The sequence below is a fragment of the Meleagris gallopavo genome, chromosome 22 (genome assembly GCF_905368555.1).
Source record: "Meleagris gallopavo chromosome 22, MGAL_WU_HG_1.1, whole genome shotgun sequence".
NCBI classification, from domain to species: Eukaryota; Metazoa; Chordata; class Aves; order Galliformes; family Phasianidae; genus Meleagris; species Meleagris gallopavo.
This window is the reverse complement of record NC_139425.1, coordinates 4252854-4277896: the sequence shown is the minus strand read 5'-3', so window position 1 is coordinate 4277896 and position 25043 is coordinate 4252854. Positions and strand designations below refer to the sequence as shown.

At 43.1% G+C, this 25043-nt stretch overlaps 1 protein-coding gene across 1 annotated transcript in view; it reads right to left on the bottom strand.

The window, feature by feature from the left end:
- The window catches only part of LOC104913998 (uncharacterized), a 286339-nt gene that overhangs the window by 203767 nt on the left and 57529 nt on the right, over positions 1 to 25043 (bottom strand). Inside the window, exons 3-5 of the mRNA XM_085241696.1 lie at positions 24291 to 24433; positions 22121 to 22220; positions 6528 to 6587 (exon numbers count right to left, since the gene is read on the bottom strand). Coding sequence (XP_085097822.1) covers positions 6528 to 6586 — 59 coding nt within the window. The 5' untranslated portion in view covers position 6587; positions 22121 to 22220; positions 24291 to 24433. The remainder of the gene's footprint in view (positions 1 to 6527; positions 6588 to 22120; positions 22221 to 24290; positions 24434 to 25043) is intronic.

Genomic DNA, 25043 nt, shown 5'->3' with positions numbered 1-25043 from the left:
ACCTTGCAAGCAAAAGCTGAATGCCTTGTTTCTTGTCAAGGAAAAAAAAGCGCTGCAAGTTGATCACGAGGGCTCTGGTGGCAGTGACCTCAGGCTCAGGTCTACGGATCCTGCTGAACTCTGCAGGTTGCATTTTGCCTGCTTGTTTTTTCATATAACGAATCTCATTTCCTCCTCAATTAGCCAAGAAACAGACCTGTAATAAACTTCCATAAGGCCTCTGCTTAAGGACAGTAAATAGAAGGAAAAACAGCCCTTATCCTGAAAACTGCTCTTCCAGTTTCCATCAGACGTGCCATCCTTGCTTTGTGGCACACTGCACTGCCTGGAACTGCTCCTCCTGCCTGTGCCCAGAGGACATGGCACAGACACCCACACCAGAGGCAGTAGGCCAGCAGTCCGGTGATTTTACAATTGTTTCCCTGCCACAGCTGCCAAAGCCTTTTTGGGGACGCTCAAATCGGCCAGTTGATACAGAACTGAGCAAACCGTGGCCTGAAGTTACTGAGATCAAACGAGACCTCTGGAAGAGTAGTTACAGCATTAAGAAGAAGCAAGAACTGCTGATAAGTGCACGTAAAGTGTTCCTGGCCTCTGAACCAGCCCTTCCAATGCAGCCCCTACCCAAAGAGAGGAGGGAAGCAGTGCCCGTCCCCGCAGCCTGCAGCAGCTGTGTGAGCAAACAGCGAGCGAGCCCGCTGCGTGCAATGGATGAGGTGTGAAATTGGTTCTGTCAGCTCCGCACACAGCACAGCCAGTCAGGCCTTCCTGAGGGGCTCGGCAGATCACAATTTCCACTTGTTTTATTCGAGATCAAGGCGAGAGCGCGCAGAGAGCCCTGCCCTGCTCTTCCCCACTGCACCCTGTGGCTGAACGAATGAAGAAGGCAGCCTAAATCCACGGAGAAGAGACAAAGATGTGGGGGTGGGAAGGAGTGACCACTTCACCTTTTGCTGCTTCCACTGGGCTCTAATTAGGAAGCTGGCAGTGCCACCCCGCAGCGGGAAGCCCACATTATTAACGCTGGCACCGAAAGCAAACCGACTGCAATCTGCAGAGCGGCTGCCCAACTGGCACAGCCTCCCACCGCTTCTGGCCCAAACACCACAACAGATGTCTGAAGGCTCGGTGCTTCTTTCCCTGTCCCCCTCTCACATGACCCTCTACCAGAGCTTACATGCACGAATGCCGAGGTATGGGTTCTGAATGGGACAAGGAAACATCCTTAGGAGGGGATTTCTTTGAAGCATCCCTCCATCTGAACAGTCCATTGGGGCTGTGAAGAGCGTGCAGCCTGGTGCAGAAGTGTATCACCATTCAGCTGTAATTACAGTAATCTGCCATAGCCAGAGAAGAAAAAAAAAAAAAAAAAACAACGGCCTTTCCTCTCTTGTTATTCTGAATCATTTGTAGATGTTCATGTTTTAATCATATTTTTCCACATGAATCAATACAAGAGAGAGAACGACAGAGAGATAATTATGTGCGCTGAACAAATATTCCACCTAACAGAGGTTGTGCTGCTGGTAATTAATGAGGCACCGCCACACACTTGTCAAGTGCAACCGGCTCTTTAAGGGCAAGCCATCATTTCAAATCCCGGGCTCACAGAAATTTAATGAAAAAGGAAAGAAAATAATGATGTTCTGCACTGTCTCCAGCAGCATTAGGTTCTGAGGAGCTCTGACCTGGAATGCAGAGCTGCGCAGTGCCAACGGTGCCAGGAATGCAAAGCGCAGCCTCGGAGCAGGGTCAAGGGGCACAACGTTCCCAAAGAGACATGGAGCTACAGGAGAGCTGCACTGAAGCTGAAACACAGAACTCCATTCTCTCGGTTAGGAAGTCTCCCTCCTCTAACACAAAAATCTCCAAAGTGCTGAGTAGGATTTTTGAGGATGCACATTTCAGAGGTAGCCACAACCCACACTCCTTCTGCACACAGATCCTACAGCAAGACAGGGAATCCGGATCTCCCCAGGCGTCTAACAGCACCCCAACCCCTGGGCTTCCCAATCCCTCCCTGCTGAATTTAACTTCCAGCATCCAAATGAATGTCATAATTGCCGTGGTGCAGCAGCAAGCATCTAGCTTGGATTATAATATGCTACATAACATACTACCAGTTCAACGTGTCAAAAGCACTTCCCTCCTCTCCCTTTCCATCCTACTTCTCCTATTTCTCAGCTTTTAAATACCCCTTGTTCTTTCTACACATGCATTGTGAGACACAATTTATTTCTGCAACACGCCATTACAGCAATAGAAGTGTGAGAGTAGGTGGGGACAGCAGACAAGCAGAGGTGTGAATGGGTGGGAACTACTAAGAGCTACAGTGAGCCACCAGTCAACACCTTCAGGTTTCAAAAGAAGGGGGGACAGGAGGAGAAGAATGTATCTTCATGTGCTTTATAAGTTTTATGAACACAAGGGAGCTCTTGTGCCAAGGCGGACGTTGTCTTGCAGAGATTGCACCCAATGCACTTCAGTTAGCCACAAACAAGAGAAGGGCTGTGCACATGGCAGCACTGGCACTCCAACATCTACCCCTCACCATGGTGTAGCCCTCCCTTTATCTCCTTTCTTTTTGCAAACAAGAAGGAAATATGTTTACAGAGAAAAGGAAAAAAAAGCCATTTCCTAAAGGCATGCAAAATAGCATTGCCAGACACAAGATAAAAAAAAAACAAGCATAGGAAAACACTCCTACATTTTCACATTCATAGCTTTTCACAGCAAATTTCCCAACATTATTTTCCCATCCAAATTCTTCAATAATATCATTAATATCACTGGAGGTAGCGGTGAGATTTGAAGGGCCTGAAATCCTCCCTTGCCACACAGCTTTAAGCCATTCGTGCAGCTTAGTACTGCACAAATGGCTACGATTCAGTGAGACAGCTGCACATCCTTCCTGAAGGTGTGGTGCTACTTAAGGAATAGTTGCATTGAACACAACAAAGTGGGGAGCAAATGGATTGGCCAGCACACCTCTTCTGCTCTCCCTCTCAGTAACTGAATGGCTGCGTTCTTTACAAGGGGACTTGGTGGGCTTTAGAGGGTTATAACTCATCTGTATGTATCTGAATCAGAATGAAACTTAGTTGGTAACACAAGGTCATGGCCCCAAATATTTTCCCCAATTCTAAATTACGACAGAAAAATCACATGCTTGGGTTGAGAGCAGGAGAGGGCAAAGTAATTGGAGTTGATGGTGTGAATGTACTGACAGCTAATTTATGAATCATCTTTTCCTGAGCAATGAACCCATAAGGAACCTCAGTGACAGGCCAAGCCTTGACTTAGCAATGCTGCCACTGTCTTCTTTGTGCAAGAACTTCACCTTCAGTCTTTTTTCTTTTTCTTTTTTAATATCAGCCAAATTCACATCACATCAGCTGTGTAATCCTGGGCAGAGATCAGAGATTGGGCCATCGTGTCAGAAACTGTCTCACACTGAATGTTTGGCACAAGGAAACCTAGTATGAGAACTAAGATTCTGTGTTTTTTTCAATGTGAAAATGAAATGCTTCTATATTGATTTAAATTCAACCAAAGCTGTCTTTTGCAATCTGTCCAACTCGTACAATGACTTTAAAACAGCAGTTTGTGTGTATACACCTAATCATGGTATTGGTCATTGTCCCATTGGCCAGCCACGAGGAAGGAGACACCAGAGGCACAAGCATCAGCTGTAGAACCCTCAAACCCCAGACCCCCAGAGAACAGACTTCATCCCACACCAGTAGATGAAAAGCTGCCTTTGAAAATACAACAGAAACGACTGTACATGTGAAGGATGAGAGAGAAACAGGAGAATGGAATAAAGGGAGCATAATTTTTATACTCAATTTGTGGAAAACACATCCCCAGTTTAATTAAGCATCACTGCATCTAGTGTTTACTAACACAAAGCTTGGATTCCCTAACAGACTACTTCCTGGGAGATTCCCTTTATGGAAATGTCTACAGCTGTCCCTATTCAGTTTTAGCTTCACTGAAATCCACTGTCATCATTCAACTGCTTTATAAGTGCTTCACCCTTGAGAGACAGCCTGAAATGCATTTTGCATTTCCAGAAACACAAAGGGAAACTTTCCTCTGTGTTCCACGTTTGCAGTTTACTGCAGTCACTACACAACCTTTTAATCTCTTATGTACATCTCTCTCCCTGCTGTACAGCCTTTCCTCCTGTTATTCTGTTATTCTGCCATGCTGCCGAGCCTCAGGTTTCCTCAATCACTGTTGTGCCTTCAACAGGTAATTTTTGTCTAATGTGGGAATTCTTCCTTTCTAGTTGGGCCACCATCCAATCTTTACAGAACATACCTTCCACGAGCAGGTGCTTCACATTGAGCACAGATGCCCAGAAATTCATGTTGATGCATTTGGGCAAGAAACTTTGCCAGCTCAAGCTTCCTCATTATACTTTGGTTCCACCCAAACTAGTGCTGCAAAACGAGGAAAACAGAGCTTCTCACAGAGCCTCAGCACTTCTGTGGCAGCCAGAAGTGGGTATGACAGAGATGTGCATGAACAAAAAATAAGCAAATCTATTGTATAAATAAAGGATAGCTATGCTCTGTTTTCAAAGAGGCATCTCCCAGCAATAGATGCCTTCCTTAACTAATATTCAGTAACAGACTTACAAGGCTGGCATACATGTTCGATATCTACACACAGAGTAATCCATTTTCAAAGCCTGACTATTAGAAATGTACCTGTACAAAGGACAAAACATATGCATGTTGCTTTTATTTGTACCTACAAACTGAGCAACAGCCAATTACAGTTCAGTCATCTGTGGCTGGTATACAAGTGAACATCTCTGAGTGCCAAGGATGGATTAGACAATCCTGGCCAAATACAACTGGAAGCAATGTCAAGGCTCATGTACTTACCCACTCCAGCATGCTGGCAGGTTCACCCCTGAGTGAGCCAATACCACATCACCCATTTTGCAGTACAACTTTTTTTTTTTTTGTATTTGCAAAGGACAAATGTTTGTGCTGCTTCAGAGTTCCAGAGGAACCATTCCTATGCTGTATGTGTAATCCTGGCTTGTGCAATGCTGTGGTAATAGCAGCCCTCATTGTTGCCATGGGGTGCAGCAGAAACAGGAAGAGAGACCAGGTAGGTGTGTGGATGACTTAGTAACTTAAATACATATATTACACTGGCCCTACCTCTGCAGTGCTGGAATGTCTTATTTACACATGCAGAGAGGAGGCTGTAAGGACACAGCTTTCCCTAGTCAGTCTCCTCCTATTCAGCTGCAGCAGAGCTGAGGAACTGAACCACATTTAAGTCTGTAGAGTTGCTATTGAGTTCCACCCCAACTCCCCCTCCCTCCTTTTTCCTTCTTTTCTTAATCCAAGATTCAGACGGGAAAGCAGCACTACTTTCCACTGCAGCCAGGGCACATGGTGAAACTTCTCAATTGGCTTTTGAAATCTTATTTCCAGGATTTGGGAGAGCTTTCCAAAAAGTGCCGTGGCCCACCCACATCCAAACAGCACTGGAGGAGCCATCGCCTGTTGCAGGACATGTGGGTGGGCCCTCGTGTTCTGGACACTTGTTAAAAATAAATAAATAACAGAACTTCAAAGCGAACTCGCTGAAGCACTTCAGAAATTAATGCCGGGTGGAAAAGATGATTAGTGGCTTCTTGTACTCTCTTTTTAAAGCTATTGATCTTGGACACAGGAAGGAGCTTTCATATTCTCCACAAGCCACAGATGGTCAAAAGGGTCCTGAGAGGAAGAGACAAAACACAACCGCAGGAGAACTCCAGAGGGTAACAGATCACACGAGGTGCGTCCCAGGGACCCACTAACACCACTGAAAAGGATGCATGAGAATAGCAGCTGCTTCTTGTTTTGCCACTTCTCTGTTCCTCCAGCTTTCTTAAATTGTTGCCTATACTTTCTACCTCAGAAGTAGGTAAGCTCTGTGAGCCATATTCCAGCACATCAGACACACCACAATCACCAAACAAAAGGATCTGCCAAGCTGTCCGTTCTGCCTTCAGATCTACAAACTAAAAACACAGAGCTCATGTGTAAGAGGGCAGAGGAAGGCATCATAAGACAAGGAGAGCAAAGTCCTCCATCTAAGCCAACTATCTGATGATTGAAACCAGTGGAATCTCTCTTTCTCCCTGGACAATTTTGTGGACTTTCTTAAAACTGAATATTCCATACAACAGATAATTGTTGCAGAAAACACAAAGCATAAGCCCTAAATTGTCTTCAGTACAGTCCTGTGCTTGGTCAGATTTTCTTCTGGGAAGCACTATTCTTTCTCATCTCCAATCAAAATACAGGTAAATGCACAAAAAATCCCCATTTCTCCATAGCTCACACATAATGTGTTTTCATTAGAACAAAATCCATACCTTTTAATTAAATTTCCTAGGAAGCTTAAAATTGTCTTCAGTGATGAAGTTATGGCTGTAAGTAAACAGGACCACACTTCTCCCCCAACGGCTGCTGTTTGCTCACAAGTCTCTGCTGCCAAGTGGGACTTACCGAGCTCCACGTCCTGCTCTTCCCAACATTAGGACATCCAGGCACTGGCCATTCCTCATCCTGAAATAGATGAATGCTTTTTTTCAGTACGTATGTATTAGCATACTGACCAAAATTAAAATTTGAGCAATTGTATTTGAGAGTTGGCCATTTCTCTTAAACTACTTGGCTTTCCACACCCAGCTCCCTCGTGGCAATGAGCAATGAATGCAATGGGACAGTTACAAGGATGGAACAGCAGAGAAACAAAGAGCAGGTGCATGGGAGAGGAGGGAAGAGGGGGGTTGTTTAAGTTGGCAAATGTTCCCCCAACTATGTCTTTAGGAAGGCAGAAGCTCCAAAATGCCTTCATGGAAACAAAAGCACCTTTAAACTCCAAGGAAGGAACCGCTCCTCTGATCTAAACTCTCTTTCTGAAAGAGGTTTAAGGAGCTGAAGCACCATGGAGCTTGATGGCTATACTAACATTTTGACATCTCACTGCACAGTCACTGGAACTATACTATTAGCAAGGATCTCACAGCATTAAATTCCACTGTGCAACACTCTGTATCAGGAGAGGAAAGACAAAAAACTCATTCGTTTTTTTTCCTGTCCTTCCTTTTCTATCCTATTCTTCTTCCCACAAGAAATAAGCGAGTACTTATACTGTGCAATCAGAATATGCTCCCTCAGAAGGAACCATTCCAGGAAAGCAACAATTTCCACAACTGCTGAATTTTGTTTTTAATATAGATAAAAGACATTTCTGCTTCATCCTGGTGATTGTTTCAGAGGCTCTTCTTCCTAATTCCAGCAGACGAGCAAAAGAAATCAATAGTCAAATCACATTACCTGCCATATTTTTCAGGGTTCTGGGGATGAGAAAAAGGGGAAAAGGGAGAATAGGAAACTATAAAGCAAAAGCTCCAGTCATCTCACAGCACAGAATTGAAATACAGGTAGCGCAATGCAAGGTGGCCCAAAATCCCATCTGTGGAGCAGAGGGGAATTTTCCTGCACTGCATCCTAGATGCTCAGAGAAAATCAGAGAGATGCTCACAACACGCTTGATTGGAAAAGCATCAAGCACCTTATTCTATTACCAAGCAGAGCTGTAAAAGTAAAATGAGTAAGTTTGGGGTACTTTACTGGCGCTGTAAAAGTGTGATAGTGTAAAAGAAAAGAAAAAAAAATGAAAACCAAAGGAATTTTGCAAGCAGAGCAGTGCTGTCTGCAGGTGAGAGCACAGGAGCCAGGAGACTGACAGGCTGCTCCCAGTGCCATCAGGTGGCTCAGCATCACTAAGGCCCGGGTCGCTCTGCTGTCACAGAGGTGATATGAACACACTGAGCTGCAACGTCAGGGTACTGTGCAACTGCGTGGCTCCAGTAATGAATGACTGCAGGGTGCAACTGAGACCTTCTGACAGAAGTGCTTCAGTGGTTGTAATAGGCTGCAATAAATATTATTATTTATCATCATTCAAGGGCAGACTCTAGATGGACATATAAGCTAAAGACCTTCTCAAGGTATTTATTATCTCTCTCAAGGGATGTAAGAAACTATTACCTGTCCTACTAACACGAAGATGCTGTCTAAATTTTCCTTTAAGGAGCAGAAAGACTTCCACTATCACAGTGTCTGCAAATTTCACTCAACACTTTAAATGTCATAGCATTAATGTAAACTGAGTGATAATTACATTCTATGCTGCTTTGTACATGCATTCCCCAGTGCCTGGGGGGTGGCTTCTGTGTCTCTGCTTCCAAAACCATTTCAACATAGTGGCATCTTTCAGTATTCTATATTTCTAAAAGACAGCAAAGGACAGCAAAACCTTTCACAGTATTTTCAATACAAAATGAACTAACAATTCAATAACAATTTTCCCTAACTAGGGACTAAAATGGTAACACACCCATCAATCAGAGATCACACCAGTCCTCTCTAGTACACATTATCTAGTACAGCACATCTAGTACACGTGCCATTTCCTTTCCTTCCTCTTTGGCACAACAGCATCTGTCTGGACCAATATTCTGCTGCTTCTGTTCAAGGCACTCTTTATAGCACCTCAGTTTTCCTCTCTGTTTACTATTATTTACACATTAGTTACAGAGTTGACATTGTATTATTTTAATTTTTAAACCCTTCTTGTTGCCTTCTGTGTTTACTCTAGTCCAGAGCTAATGAAAGCCCCAATCCTGCCATCAGATCCTCTGTATTAATTTGCTATTCCAAGTCAATGCAGTTCCAAAGGAACGCAAGCAGGGTGACCCCATTGCCTGATGAGGAACAAAGTTCTCATCACATGTTGCTTTGGGACCAGCTCTCAGGGGAGGAGCAGCACCAAGTGAGTATTCCAGCCTCTTAATTTTCCTTGATCACAGCACTTTTGCTACAGTGTCTCTCAGTGAAGGCTTAAGACAATTAATGAGAAAGCACCCTGGAGTGTGAACAGACTTTAACCGTCATTTGAAGCCAATCTTTATTAATCTCTCAAATTTCTGTAAGGAAAGGTTACACACAGGGATATTTCACATTATACGTACTTGCTTTGGTATTCCTTCTGCTTGGGAATAAAGCTTAGATGCAGAAGGGCCCTTTTGCAATATTTTAAATGTAGCTGTTAATCATGGCACTAATAACTTAGCCCATGTTGCCATCTGAGTGATCACTTCAAAAACATCACATAGCCTATGGTGTAGGAATCAAAGAAGAAATATTGGGTCATTTTCCACAAAACGCTCATTTCATTTTGAAGCATAGGAGGTACTACCAACCTGATGGCTATAGACAGTATAAAGAGTTTGATGTTGAAAGCATCTGTACTGAAAAAGGCAAAATAAGAAAGAGACCTTTAGCCTGAATGTCTCAGCTTTCCATATGGGTGGCTGACGAGCTGGGCTATAGGGTAAACCACCCTGTGCCAAGCACCACGGAGCCTGGAGCCAAGAATGGGATAATTTCAGGCAAGACCCAGTCTCCAGAGCCAAAACCACTGGCCTGAAAGCTTTTCTCAGAAGGTTTGCTGTTCCCATCACTGCTGGGATGAATTTTAACTCATTATTGATCAAGGGAATTTTAAAATCAATTTTAATTAAATGAAAGATTTCTATCATGGCTTGTTCTGTGTGGAAGTCACACAGACGACATATAAATATATGGAGGCAAATCAAGCAGAGCAGATTTGTAGCTCTTAGGCCCTAAACAGGTGAGAAAGAAGCCAAAGTTACATCTCAAAGCAAATTTGTTATAGTAAATTACCTACAAGACCTGCATCTCCCCCCCTACTTGTTTTTTTACCTACTTTTTGCTCTTGCCACTAAAATGTAGTCAGACTTGCTTTTTCTTACCGCAGCAACTATTTTAATTAGGCTCTCCCTCAGAGCCCAACACAACCAGATAAATAACTACAGGGCAGTGGCTGGAGCAGGGTCTGCCCAGCTTACCGAGCCAGCAGGTCCCACACAGCAATGAGGAGCACCAGTCCCACTGCTGGGGCTCAGCCTCCACAGGCAGCGACTCCTCCAAGTCCCATCTCCAGGGCAGGCAGGTGCTGCATCTGCTGTGTGAGACATTAACAGAAAGGATGGATGCAGTCAAACAAATTGCTTAATGAAAAGACTGACCAACAACTTCAGGCAAGGAAGCAAATCCACCTATTCACAAATTATTTTGTGTTTCCCACACTGAAGCTTGGGGAGATGCTTTACGCCTTCTTCCCATGAGCAAAGAGTACACGCCCTTGCCTTCCCCCTTCACTAGCCTCACCAGGAGCTGTTCCTGAGCTGCCTCAGTTTCTACTCATAGGAGAACATGTCTTTCACCTCATTCCAGGAGCAGCCAGCTTCCTGACAACTGGCAGTATGAGCAGTACCTGGTTTGCAGAGGAGCTCACAGAGAGCTCATGCTCATGGAGCCCCATGGTAATCAATGGGCATCAGGCAATAATGCCTTTGTAGAAAGCTCGAAGAAAGCCCATCTGCCATCACCAGCACACTCCAACCCATAGCATTCTGTCTCAGCACAAGGTCATCACAGTGCTGGTGCTGTAGGTCACAAGTTCAACCCCCAAGTTCAATCGTGTGTTCACTTGAGGCTCCAAAGCACATCAGTGGAAGTTGACACACATAGGCAGTACAGGACAGCATAGACTCATGAGATTCCTGTACCAATTACCACTAACGTGAGGCTCTTCATGTAGTAAAAGCTTTACAATTATTAATTCACTATCGTTAATTCATTAGTCGTCACACCAAGCTCTCTCAGTAGGGCACTCTTATGCCAGTTCTTCGGGTAAGAAATCAAAGGGCCAAAGGGTTAAAGTGACTTGCCAAAGGCCATGGAGAGAAATCAATGGAAAAACTGGAATTAGAACTAAAACAAGATAGCCAATGCCTTGCTTCATGTTTAATCCACTTTGCCTCACCAAATCAAAGGCAACAAATAAAATAAACAAGGTCCCACATGGCTCCTCATAGCCAGCAGAGGTTTCTTCAGCCATAAGGTCTCCAGCAAGCCCACTCAGAACCTGCAAGGCTTTACTGTGTTTTCAAATACAATGCATACTGCAGTAAATAAGTTATTTTACAATCCTGGCCCGGTTTTCAAAGTGGCCTCAATCAGTGTTGTGCAAAACATTCATGTCCAACCACAAAATTACAATCAGTCTTTGTTTGACTGCAGCCCGTGTCCCCGGCCAGCAGTGGTTAGTCCCAGCTCTTAGGGTCTGTGAACTGTTAGGCAAAGGTTTTTGCAATGTTTCTGCCCTGCTTGTATTTTTCTGAATATTTATAGGCTGCTGCTCTGCAGTGACTTTCATGTTCGAGCTGTGTTGGCTGGCGGGTTGGAAGGGGATGTAAATAACAGATAGAGTCACATGTTTTCCACTAGCCCCTCTTGTTTGGCTTCCAGTAAAAAACAACACCATGAGACACGTGTTGCAAGAAAACAACTGCAAGGCCTGACTGTGGACACTGAAATTGGTGTAATAGTATTTCTACACACTTGAATGTTTTCAAACACCCAGCTATTGTGAAACGAAGCCAACTGTTTGGAGATTCAAGCAGACCTGTGCAGTTAAAGTTTGTAGCTTTGCTTAACATGTTAGGGGTCAGGATGAGAAATATCCCTTTCAAGAACTCTTGATGAGGACAATGAAGCATCGACAGGAAGAATTAGCCTGAAAAGACCACACTGTGCTTTGCCCTGTGATCAGTGCACCCCAAAGCAGTATCTCAAAGCTGAATCATTGCTGCTGATGTGATCAATGGAGAGCACTGAGCACAAAGGGATTGCCGCCGTTGGCACTTTCAGTCATATCAAACAGCATGAAGAAATCAGAAAAGCACGCCAACTTCCAAATAACTTCGACAGCTGTGCATAAGTGCAAACCAGGCTTTGCATACATCTTTGTGCTTGGGCTGGTTTCTTAAGCTCGGCATACTTCTGAGTACAATGGGATGGTTTACTTATTTCTTACATGGGAATGAGTAGATTTGATGTAGTCACAATGTGGATGTATCCCAATTCCAATGAATCCCAGGTCTGAATGGATTTAGATTCGTTGTCCTCTGTAAATGCATCCACGTATAATTGACTGTGCACAGAACTCTGGCCGCTAGAAGGTTTGCTTATTAAAACACAAACACAAAGCCAATTTTGTACGGCAGGGAAATAAGCTGATGGCAGAACGTAGAGCTGTTTGTAGAAATCAGGCCCTCGTGGACTGCATCTGTCCAAAAAAATTTCCAGCGAGGGCTGAACAAAGGAACTAAGATCCGTTCTTGTGCTGATGGCAAAGTTGGCCAAACATTTCATATAACAGAGACCTATACATACTGCTGGCAAGTCATCCAGAGCAGAAGACATCCACAGAGTTCCAGTGAAACCATACAAATTAACTGTTGACCAGACACAGCAGTGAAGGAAAACAAGAGAGAAAACAGCCTACAAACATCTAATGCAAACTGCTTGCATTGCCCACGCTCTGTGGAGCTACTGCTGAGCCACCACAGCAACGAAACCAAGCCTTCTGTAAAATACTCAGATCTCTGAGGACTGCAGGGATTGCTGCTACCTCAGAGTACAGGTTGCTTCCAAGGGATTCCCAGTGATTCCTCTCCCCTATTACAACAAAAGCACTGGGAGAATGGTCTATTTTATGATATCTTTGTACTTTCAGATAAGTCTATTTCAGATAAGTCTTTGTACTTTCAAAAAAGTAAGATTACACTGGGCAAACTAAAAGTAAAGAGTGTGAAACAGGTTCATTTTGTTTTCCTTGTTTCTTTTCTTTCCCAAAATTTGACTTACTTGTGGTCTAACTGTTAGGGAGAAAGGAGATGTGTTTCCAAAGTTGGTTGTTGGATACTCTGTGTGCTTCTCATAAAACTAACTGGATAATTGCATTAGAGGTTCACAGAAATGTTCTAATAATGTAATATGTACTTTTTTTCCTTCGCAATTTTGAATGGAGTGTTTCTCCCCACAGATTTTCAGTTTCAACTAAAAAACGAAGTTTTGCTCTGTAGCTATGATGAAAATAATATATTTTCTATAAAATCTTTTTTTTTTTTTTTAAGCAAGATAGTTCTTTTAGTCAAAAATGCAATTTTCCATGAAAAACTCTCAGGAGATAGAATGTCTTACTGTTTCTAGCTCTTTGCTAATTCACTTTTAAGTATGTGAGAGAAGGAAAGATCTTTCTGGTTTTTGTCTTGTTCTGTCCATCCTTCCTGTATTTGAACATAAGATTTCAGCAAGCATTAAAGCTGCAAAACAGACTGGCTGAAACATGGGCACTGCAGCACAGAGCACACGGCAGTTATTACAATGACTTTTCGTGATTATCTTGTACTCTGTCATGAGTTAAATGAGGTCATTACTGATGTTACTTGCATTCCTCTTCCTTGGCCCATGACTTCAAAGACTAATGGGCCCCTTTTGTCACTGAATTCTTGTCAAAACGTTCAGTCCAATCAGACCCTTAATAACTGCATGCAGGATAACATTCGCAGATGAAAAGAACATGCAGACATATGCCTTATACATAATTAATCCTTCCAATGAACCTTCATGAATTTCAAAATTACACAAAATGGAACAAATCCAACAGATAGCCTCCTGTGGGCATATGAGGTCATGTATCCCGCTAGGAGGGTGAGAAAGTGGAATTCTAACATGGAGACCCAGTAATGACTCACACAAAGTCAGGAACTAATTTATTTTCTTGTCCTACAGCTATCCCAAGCTCTGACAACGTTATCAAAACACCAAGAAACCCGTCTATTTGCCCAGAAAATGAGAACCCAACACTCTCACTGGGGTCTCAAGAAGCCCTGATCTCACTATCCATGCTGCTGCTGTCAAGGTGGAAAATTCTTTCAAATGTATTTTGCCAGTTCTAGTTATTCACATGATCAAGCAATGTTCAGATTTCTATCCAGAAAGCTCTGCTCCCACCAAATAACTGTATTGGGGGAGGGGGTGGGGTGGAGAGAAAGATTTGTTCTTGGAATCACGTAGAAGTAGCTGTTGACAATTTTCTTTCTGATGAAATGTTTGCCTAATTCAGTCCTGGCAAGGCCGTGCACATGTGGCAGCCACATCAAAAGCAGGGGCACTGGCACAAACAGCAACATGGCCTGAAGTGGTTTGCTCTGCTTCTACATGCCAGCTGCGTGCTCAAACCTCAGCTCTCACACTTACACTGCTGTCTGAGCAACGATCAGCACTGCTCTGAGTAGAAGCTTTGTTGTGTTTGTTCAGAATCGATGACATGAACCTAAACTTCTAAAAATGACATTCATATTTTCCTCCTCCCTCTTAATTCCATATCAGTCTTTCCCTGTGTTATTACTGGTAGGTATCAAAATACGTCAAACATACCAAAATGAATATTTGACATCGACTTTTCCCAAATTTTATGGAATGTATTCGATAAAAATAGTCTCTTTCCTTTCAAGTACAGAGAAATGTTTTACAAATCTTCGTATTTTCAGTGAATGAAAACATCATTCTCCATCCAGCTCCATGCATGTCTCAAAGCTAACACACATCCACAAGCATTAGGTGAAAATCAAACAAAACATTTAAGAGTAAAAAAAATAAACAGATTTAAATGGCAACAAAACCACTTAATGTACATGAGAATTTTAAAAGTTGAATTTCTTGTAGGCAAAATAGCAGGAATTGATTTTTGAGACTTTTTATCACGGAAAAGGAAAACTCAGAAGGTCAGCAAGTTCTATCCCTTACACAAGTTGGATAAATATTTCAGGACTATTCCTGAATGATTTCAATCTAATTTGTTGCTTAAAATGCATAGCGAAGGAAATTCTAAGACTCCTTGGGTACATCTTTCAGTGCTTCATAACTTTCATCATTTGATTTTTTCCTAATATGTTACATAAATCAACGTGCAACTTTGCAGTAATTGAATCTAAACACATTCCGACAGAAAAAAAAATCAATGTTTTCTTTATATAAGTTCTTCCATAAAGCAAATGTAACCACCTCCTAAGATAAGCGTATGGTACTCTCACAAATATGTACCACAAGATGATGCTCACTTGAGTCAAGTAATCATACTTGACTCAATTTTGGCCTGGGAACTTATACAAATTCCACATCCTTTTCTTCCCTCTCATTGACTTACCAGGCCTCAGCACAACGCTTTGCATTTGGCTTTACTGGAATTCAGCTTCTTCGTTTTTAAATCTCTCTTCTACTTATCAGAAAGTTCTGAATTCCAGCATCATGCTAAAGAACATCTGCAGCCCTTCCCAGCTCACTCCTATTTGCAAATTTCATACTTCATATTTTTAGCACATTATCCAAGATCCTGCTAACAATGTTGTCCATATGTGAGCGCAGGACAGTCAGCTACAAAATCACCCTTTGATATGTCCTCCAAGTCTGACATCACACCTTGGTAAATCATTAATGTCTGCCACACCCACAACCGCATATCTATTTTATGATCGCTTAATCTTGACCACTTTTCTCTACTTTAATATTCAGATCCGCTGTCAACAGTCTTATTAAAATTAGGGCCAATCACACCTCTGGTTTCTTCTAACCCACTGGCCTGGGTGTCCAAGAGTAAATGAAAAATTGGAGAGTCGATATTTACTTTCACTCGCACCAGGATGTTGGCATCCAGCTGAAAAAGCAATCCACCCAAATTACAGCTATGCACTTATCTTACCTGAGCAGTTCCAGACCTGTTACCAGGGACCACAGGCCCAAAGCACCAAAAGAAGCCCTACAGAGTAATTGCTCCTTGATGCTCTTTTAACAGGCACCCACAGCACTGTGGTTAGTGCAAAGCAACAACTACAGCTCTGTTTAACCAAACACATGGCATGGGAGGAGGCACTAGTAACATCAATAGCATGCTTTTATGTCATAGTCTAGACTCAGAAGCACTTACCCATGAGTTAGGAGACACGTGCTGAAGGTCTTTTTCATGCAGAAACAATCCAAGCCCACAAAACCAAGTGGTTATAGACTCAAAGACCAAAGATGAGCCACTTAAAACCATCACCCACCATTGCAAAACAGAGGAACGCACAGCGCAGCTGTCAAAGCAAGAACTCCAAACTGCATTTCTGAAATTAGAGGACTCAGAAGGCCAGCCTTAAAAAAAACAACAGCAACCCTCAGAAAGAAAGAAAGAAACCACGTCCCATGGGACCTTGTCCCATTCCTGTATCAAAATGCTGAGAAGGTGCAATAAAATCTAAGGACCACTCTTGAAAGAGAGATGCTTAAGACTCAGCATCAGACGATTCTGTTGGAAAGTTTATTTGCAGAGGGACTGCATTAGCAGATAACTTAGCCCCAAAAGAGCATAGCTTCCACTCCTAACAGAAATCATAGGAATTAGGTCTGGTATGCACAAACCAGTTAAAACTATATATTTTGTCTTCAACTGTTAAAGGGACAGAACTGTAATCAGAAGTAACCACACATACATTTGCCCGTCAGCCACGGTATGTCAGTACAAGGGACTGGAAAAGAGCAGTTCATAGCAGGCTGCACTTAAACCTAAGGTTTTCAGCTTCACAGTGGTTAGATCTGCTTGAGACAAATAAATACAGAAAACAAACAGCAAAACATATAACATCACAGAAGCAGAGAGGTTAATGCACTCCATAGTTATCAGATTCGTCACTATTTTAAGTTAGATAAACAACCTTCTGCTCGTAGTACACTTTGAGAAGAAAGATTTATAAAATTGTCTCCAACTGACAGCCCCACAGAAAAGGATGTTTTCAAAACAAAACCCACCCTCTGTGAAAGGGAGACAGAAGGTCATCAGCCTCCCTGAGGAGTCTGAGATAAGGGCAGGGATGTTGCCCAGCCCAGCCAACCCAGCCCAGCCGCCCGCTCTGCTCGCTGTTCTCACCACAGACGTAACCTTGAAGGACACACCATGTGCTGCTGACTCACGGCATGCTTATGAAAAATAAGAACAGGGATTTCTTTCTGTCTTTATTTGCACTTAGTCTGTCACCCACTTTAATTCATAGAGAAACTTCTGGGAGCATACAGAAAGTAAGGCCAAGCCCAGACTCCATTGGTACATACTATGGACACCTGACCCCACACACTGAAGCATCCTCCTGGATTTCCAGGGAGATACTTGCCCTCTGTGGGATGATGTCAGCATTGTTCATGGGCACCATGAACCACAGCATCTCAAGCACCAACCTCAGCTGGTGGTATATCCAGACCCCGTTCTAGACATGGATCTGAAATGGCTGAATTGCCTGCCTCTGTAATGAGGGTGAGAGTGCAGATGTGAACAAATCTGCAAATCAAAGCTCCAAAGTGAATGAAAGTAGACAGCATGACAGACAGTGGGCAATCCAGCTATCCCAAAACACTGTCCCCAAGCTAATCATCTCCTTGTGCCTCTGATGCCTTGCAGCCTTACACAGTTCCTATCAGTTATTAGAGTCCTGCTTCTACTCCACTCACTATTTTGATGAACATCCCACGTCAGTATTCCAGAAACAAAGTGTCAGTCCCTCCACAGACTACATCTGTTACCAAGATTCTATCAATAAACTTTATTTTGCCCCATCTCAGTATCTCCCATTAATGAATATGAGCCCCAACATTGTAAGGCCAGCTCTGATGACAGGATAACATTTTCTGGCTATGCTGACATGACTTAGAAAAAATAAAGTATCTCACAATAGTTTGAATATGAAAGCTGTTGTTGTTATGAAGACAGAAGTGACACACCACTTAAAAATCTTAGCTTCCAGAGATTTAAAAAGGCGAAATGAGGCCAAGACTAAATGATGAGATTCTTTTTTAAAATCAGATTTTGAACATCAGTACCAGCAAAGCCTTTTTCTTCAGAGCTGCAAACACACCTCACATATCATCACCTCCAGAGATGGAGTTCTTCCTTTCTACAGTCCCTCTTTTCTTAACCCTAAAGCAAAGAAGAGGATCAGCCCAAAAGTTACTCCAGAGATTATTACAAATTGCACACTGGGGGCCTTCAGGAACTCCAAGTAAATGCTGAGATTCAACTCACAAGTACAACGTTTCCAAAGGACTTTTCATGGAGCCATAGACAAAGCATGCCACTACACACACAATTACCAGCACTACCGTTGTGCCCAATTTCCACTCACAAATTCACATGAAAAATCTCAGGAGCCTCTGCAGGAGGCAGAGGCTATTAGACAACTACTGAGCTTTTAGACTAGGTTTACTTGGGGTGGAAAAGGCCACGTCATATAAGCAGTGACAAAACTACAAACTGGAATTCTCCTTGGTATAACTACTCGTAACTCAGTGCCTCAGTGGAATAGCTAAGCTGGCCCCAAATCACGAACCAGCCCATCGCTGTCCTCTGCTCACAGACATCAGTACTACAACGCAGGCTTTGTTTGCTGAGCTATAAGAGCAGGTTTTCTATTACAGAATACAGCCCTGAAACAAACCAGCAATCAAATCTGAACTCAGAAATTGTAGAACGAGGAGAAAAAAAAAATTAAAAGCAAAAAACAAAGCTGTTTCTTCTAATTTCCCTCATGGTAGCAGATTCGCTTTGGAACCAGCCTCAGGGAGAAAGATAGAGAACGAACACTTCCCGGTTTAAATTGTCAGCATCTCGATCCCTCCAGCAGGGATAAAGAAGGGGATAAACATTTGCAGAGCCCAAGAATTGGAGGTCTTTCAGTTGGAATTGCTTAACGTGAGACTAAATTCCGGAGCACTTGTGTTTGGGACAAACCCAAGCAGCTGTTTATTTACTTATTTGAGAGATGGGCTCGGTTTTCTCTTGCAGGCCAAAGTGCCATCGCTTCCCATCGAGTTCTGCCTCTTCAAGTTTCCCCTGCAATTAGAGCTGAATCAAATCCTGCTCCCTCCCCGTCCTTAATGCTGAAAGTATCACTCACTTGAACAGTTTCAATGCTCTTCTCCAAGGCTTTTTATTATTATTATTATTTCTGCAGTAGAGAAAAAGAACGCCGTCAATCTGTCCATGAATAAACAATTAACTTATTAAGATCTTCTCAATTTTCCATAAAGTTGGAGGCTGGCAGAATGGGCCAAAAAAACAACAGGTATCAATCAGGTTTACTGAAATACAGATAGGTTATTTGTAAGCTTTAAACTTACACCAGGTGAGCTCAGCAGCAATTTGGGCACCCAGTAATGCGTTTATCTCAAATTGATATCAGCATAATCTAAAAGAAAGCTGGCAACATCTACGTAAGTTAAAAGGGATGAAAATTCATTATGTCAAATTTTGATTGTGGTTGGTGCACAGGGCTTTACACAACAAGTGTGTATATCCCCAGTTCACATACACAACGTGCATTTTTGTTTGCCAAAGAGCTTTTTCACTGCTTAAAGAATATAGCTCAAATTTACTCCATGCTTTAGGATTTCCTAAACGCAAAACAAAAGTTGTTGTTGTTGTTTTTTTAAATAAGCTGATTTTCTTTCTGAACACTAGGACTGAAAGAAATGTGTTTCTATTTTCCAAGTGGTTTAAACAGTGGCTCTTTAAAAGTATTATTTTCTCCCATTTCAAAACTCTGATTGCTAGATCCAAACAGGGTATCTAAGACTGAAGGCTTACAGTAAAGTGGCTGACAAAAATGAAATTAAGCTTTCATTGCCACAATGAGTAAAAAAGTAAGTGGAAGGAGGTTTATAAATATAGAAAACAGCTGTGGAAGGAAAAATACTGAAAACATGAAAGGGTTAAACAGGTATGAGATATGTTCAGTCACTGGATGCAGGAACAGAAAAGCATGAACTTAACAAGGACATTTTAAAGATGAGCTGGATAGAGAACTATGAAAAAAAATTTTAGAAATAAAAGGAAAGCAATGGGATGCTGCAGGGAGTTGCCTAGATCACCTACAGGTAGAACCCAGCTCTAGAGAAGTTCACCTGTCCCTGCTAACGACATGGAGAGGGCAGATTTTTGTTATAAGCCTCCAGTTACTTCATTTTTAAATTCAGGCCCTAATAATCACCTCTCTAAAATCTCTGGCACACATTCTTACTTTGTGCACAACTGATGGCATCTGCACATTTGACAAATACCTTCAGACAATTCATTCCAGTACCTCAAAACCAAACCTTCAGTCCACAGAAGAAGCCATCTTAAAGTCAGATCAGTAAAACAGCTCAAGAGCTGCAATTTGCAGGGGCATGTCATGAATGTGCCAGTCCAAAATAACGCTTTGTTTTGGGCCTCTACTGGCTAAGCAGGCACATGCAGAAGTCTGCAGGATGCTGAATGAAAATACAGTTAAATTTAGCATTCAAATTTTTGCCTAGCTCTGGTGTATCAGAAGGATGATAGCCAATAACACCAGCTCTGAAGTGCTCCCAGATTCACAGTATCCTCTCTTGCAGCCCTAACAGGGAGATGTTTGGTCTCCCCTCTCATCTCCTACTCATCCAACATTTTAATACACACAAACCTACTCCCATTGCCAGAGAGGCAAAGAAAAGGTCAACAAACTCCTGTGCTGCAAGTTAGTTTGTCAAACTCCATTCTCGGCAGCATGACTTCCCATGTTAATGCAAGTGTTTGCCTCTGTGCCAATAGCCCCTATTGTGTGCATTTGTAACATAAGATTTACGGTAAAGCTTGCAGCATTTTTCAGGCATAATAAGCATTTATTCACCATCCCAGGTCTATAAGCAGAGGCCTGACAAGTAATTATTGACACATTGTGCAGAAAGAAAAGCAGTGGGCGAGCTGCTGTTGCGAATGGCAGCGTGGGCAGGGGAGGGAGGGGCTGTGTCAAAGGAGTGACAGCCTTGGTGCCCAACATTGTCAAAGCCAACGCTGACTCGCACTGTTCTGCATGCCTGACTGTATTTGTGCTCCCTGTCACTCGGGTGTGACATGCCAAAACATGAGGAGCGCTCCTTTTCTCATGCTAATGCTTTGTAATGACAGCTTTGTGATCCCCAGGCTGCGTTCTGTTCAACAAGTCAAGGTGTGACAGCAGCAGGCCCTGCTGACAGCCAGCGCCGTGCTGCCCTCACCCATACCATGCTCCTCCTCCTCGGACTACAAGGGACCCAACGCCTGCCAGAACAGCACCCCACCGAGCCCACTTTGGGCCTACCAAACACATGCCTGCCTACCTGCTGGCACTGCCCCGGTCCCAGCATACCTCAGTCTTCTAGGACTCTTGCTGCAGGAAAGACACTGAGGTCCTGAAGCATGTCCAGAGAAGAGCAACGGAGCTGTGAAAGGTCTGGAGGATTATGGAATCTGATGGGGAGCAGTCGAGGGAAGTGGAATGGTTCAGTCTGCAGAAGAGGAGGTTCAGGGAAGACCTTATTGCTGTTTGCAACTCCCTGAAAGGAGGCTGTGAGGTGGGTACCTGCTCCCAGGTAACAGCGATAGGATGAGAGGTGATGGCCTCAAGTTGCACCAGGGGAGGTTCTGACTGGAAATTAGGAAACGTTTCTTCACCAAGAAGGTGAGGGAGTCACCATCTCTGAAGGTGCGGCACTGAGGGACACAGTTAGAGGGAGTGATGGGGATGGGTCGATGGTTGAACTAAGTTATCAAAGTGGTCTTTTCCAACCTTAACGATTCCATGGTTCTATAGGAGGCGTGGCACAGGGCCGTGTGCCACCCTGAGGTCAGAAGGGAAGGAACTGCAAAATCTGCTCCCAGGTCAAGTCTCATGAGCTCCTTCTCTCTTTGGCGTCCAACCCTGCTTGCTCTGTTGCACAAGGAATAAATGGCAAGCTTCAAACTAAACCCCATAATGGTGTTTTAGTGAAACTGCTAAGCTCTGCTCAGGATTAATACAGGCTCTGAACGGCACACGGTATCACCAGACAGGATTAGGATGTATTAGCAAAGCAGTGTAAAGGATACCTACATATGTTGTAGTTGGCTGTAAGACCGTAAGTCACATTACCACCAAGTGCATCCAAAAAAACAAAGCAGCTCTAAAACTGTGCTTTATATGTGAAAGAAAGCTGGGCAGGAAAGGGCAGAGTGCAGCCTGCCTAGACTAAGCAATGCGCTGGCTTCTTGGGATTTTGCATACAGGATGGAGAAGCACATAAGCTTGGCTACTTACACGAAGTTTATCCAAATGATCCAAAACTCAGCGCTCAGCAGAGCCGGGCTAGGAAGCTTGCCAGAAGGCTTCTTCACAAGATTTATGGTGCTTCCTGCTTCTTGTTCCCAGGCAGAACCAGGAAGAGAGCAGAGTAAAAATGGAAAATATTTTTTAGAGAAGTTATGAATCTATTTTTCAAAGGTCAAATAAGTTCACAGTAAAAGTTTTGTGTGAACTTTATGGTCTTTTTTTCCTTTCTTTTCAAAGTTTTATCCAACAGCTGAGTGAGAGAATCTGAAATTCTAGCGGTACTGATGAGAAAGACAAAAAACAAAATAACTACAATCCAAAATCAAAGTCATTGCATTAGAAAGCTCCAGCTACTTTCTGCAATTGTTTCTTATCCCAGCTGACACCACTGGGGACCAAGGAACCCACGACATTAGTTATCCCATACGCAGAAGGATAAGCTGCTGCATATAGCTTAGTCCAAGATTCCAATACACTAAGCACGGGTCAGGGGAAGAGGGGGCCTTGAAAAGTATATTGTGATCCAAATTCCAGCATCTCAGAAGTTGGGATTTTCAAAGCTGCCTGTGACATCTGGAGACCACAGTTCCCTGCAGTGGTACCACCATCTCATGAATGTGCACAGCACACTATGATTTTTTTCCTGCTCTATCACCCCATATGTCAGTTGCAGCTGAACCATGATCTGCTGAGCAGCTGGGTGGGGAGGGAAGTGCAGTGGTACCACACAGCAGGAGCGGTGATGCTCAAAAGACACTGCTTGGAGGTACTTATTCAGCTGTGGTCCAGAGCTGAAGCCCAAAGCTACCAGAAAGCCAAGGGAAGCAGACAGCCATTCCTGCCATGTGATTTAAGCCAGCACACATCCCTGCATGTCTGAACTCACAGGAAGTTCAGGTGCCTGCACTCAAATCCAGGCTGAAAAAGAGTTTCGAGAGCTTGAAAAATACAGCCTATGGCTTTAATAAAGAGGAAAAGCAACAGCTTTGTCTGCACCCTTCAATATGCTCATATGATTACATCAGCAAAGACTATTCCAAGATAATCTGCAGTTTTGCATTCCCAAACCTTGCTTTACCCAATCCTTCCAGATTTCTGTGCAACACCTTTGGTTGTATTCTAGCTTTGGTCTCCTTGAAATGGGCAAGATATATGTGCTTCTAGGTGGGTTAGGTGTTGATCAAAGTGCTGATAAAGTCTGAAAACTTGTTTATTTTCCTGTTTCATATCAGGCAATTCATTTGCTCCTATAAGATCAAAATACCCATAAGAACTTTGATTTAGTATGAGACTGGATACAACACTGTTGCACAGGAAGGACTTTGCAAAGCTTCAGCTAGATTCACTGTACGAGCAACTGAAACAAAGAAGTAATATTTAGAGATCAACGCTGCCATAAACAAGCATTCCATGCATTAGGGAGCCCAATTTTCTTCCTGGTATCTAAGGGCTGCCCTGCATTTTCTTCTTTCAGTTTTCAGTCTTGACTAGAAATAATTTCAGTACAGTGGCCTTTACCTGCAGATCTTATTATTATTCTGACTTCTAAATCCGTATCTTTTCCAAAAGCATGCCCCAATCTTTGCAAATAGCAACTTGTACCCAACTATTAGCTATGCTCACTGTTTCCACGCCAGTACATCCCTATGAAGAGAAAACTGAGGGCTCTAGAAGGTCTGCACTGACGTTCACACTTTTCATCTCTAGTTACTCTTTAGGTTTAGCCTGATAACCTTTGTCTTCTTAGAATCTGGGCTTCACAAGGAAAATCTAAAGAGGGAAGTGCAATTTCACTCTCTCTCACCTCTGCTTGTGCTCCTTTTTTCTTTGCCCTCCTTAAGTCAGAATTTCCTAGATACGTCTCAAATACTATAGATTCCAGATAGGCCATGACCACAGGCCTCAGACTTTTGATACCTGAAGATTTTCTTTGAGAGGAAATGGGAGCACTAAAAGAAACCTGTGTAAAACTCAACAGGAGTTTTACATCAAGCAGAGAGCTCTTCTGGCCAGGGCCCATCAGGATTCTGCATGTCTCCAGCAACTAATCAATGTGCTGATATAAATCTGCTTCAGCCATTTAGAATTGCTCAATTAAATTGCCCTATTATTAGATATTCATTTTATATTTTCAATAAGACTCTGCTCTGCAGCTCACCCTGCTTCAGCACTGCCCAGAGGATGGCAGGTGTGGGAGGAGATGCAGCAGCACGGCACAGAACTCGGTCTGGTTTCAGGAGCACCGGCACAGCCTGTGGTTGCAGTTGGTCCACATAGTTACGAGTCAGAAGCCCACATCTTCTGTAAACAGATGGAGGATATTTGCTAGATAAATCACGGTTTAATCAACAAAAGAAAACCTTTGATTTTGCTTGATCCATTTTCATTTAATTAATACAAAGGTTGCAGGACAAGAGGGTATTTTATTGTAAGTGTTGCTGGGAGAACTACTTTTGGCAAAGCTTGCACTAACACTACAACAGGCTGGAGGCTGAATGACAGGCTTCTACATTTGTGTTGTCACACGCAGTCACATGTCACCAAGCTGCCTTGGGGCCAGCAGGAGCTTCAGAATTGCCAATTTTAATCAAAGGCATTACGTCCCAAAGGCACCTTGTCCTGCCCGTCCACGGGGAGAGGTGCTGCCCAGCATGGGAACTTCCAGCACACCGTGCCAAACACAAAGTCTGACGCTTCCTTTTAGTGTGAAACCATTTGGAACATGTCTCTGCTGTTTTTTTCCTCCTCTTAAAGTGATGATATTGATGGATGGCTAAGGTCCTGTATGTGGCAGCCACAAGATACACAAACACGCTGCTCACTGAGGGTAAGCCTGTGATGTCTATACAGTAGCGTGCATTTTTTAGCTCATTGTTAAGGGAGACTGCTTTTCAACAGCAGACAGGGCACA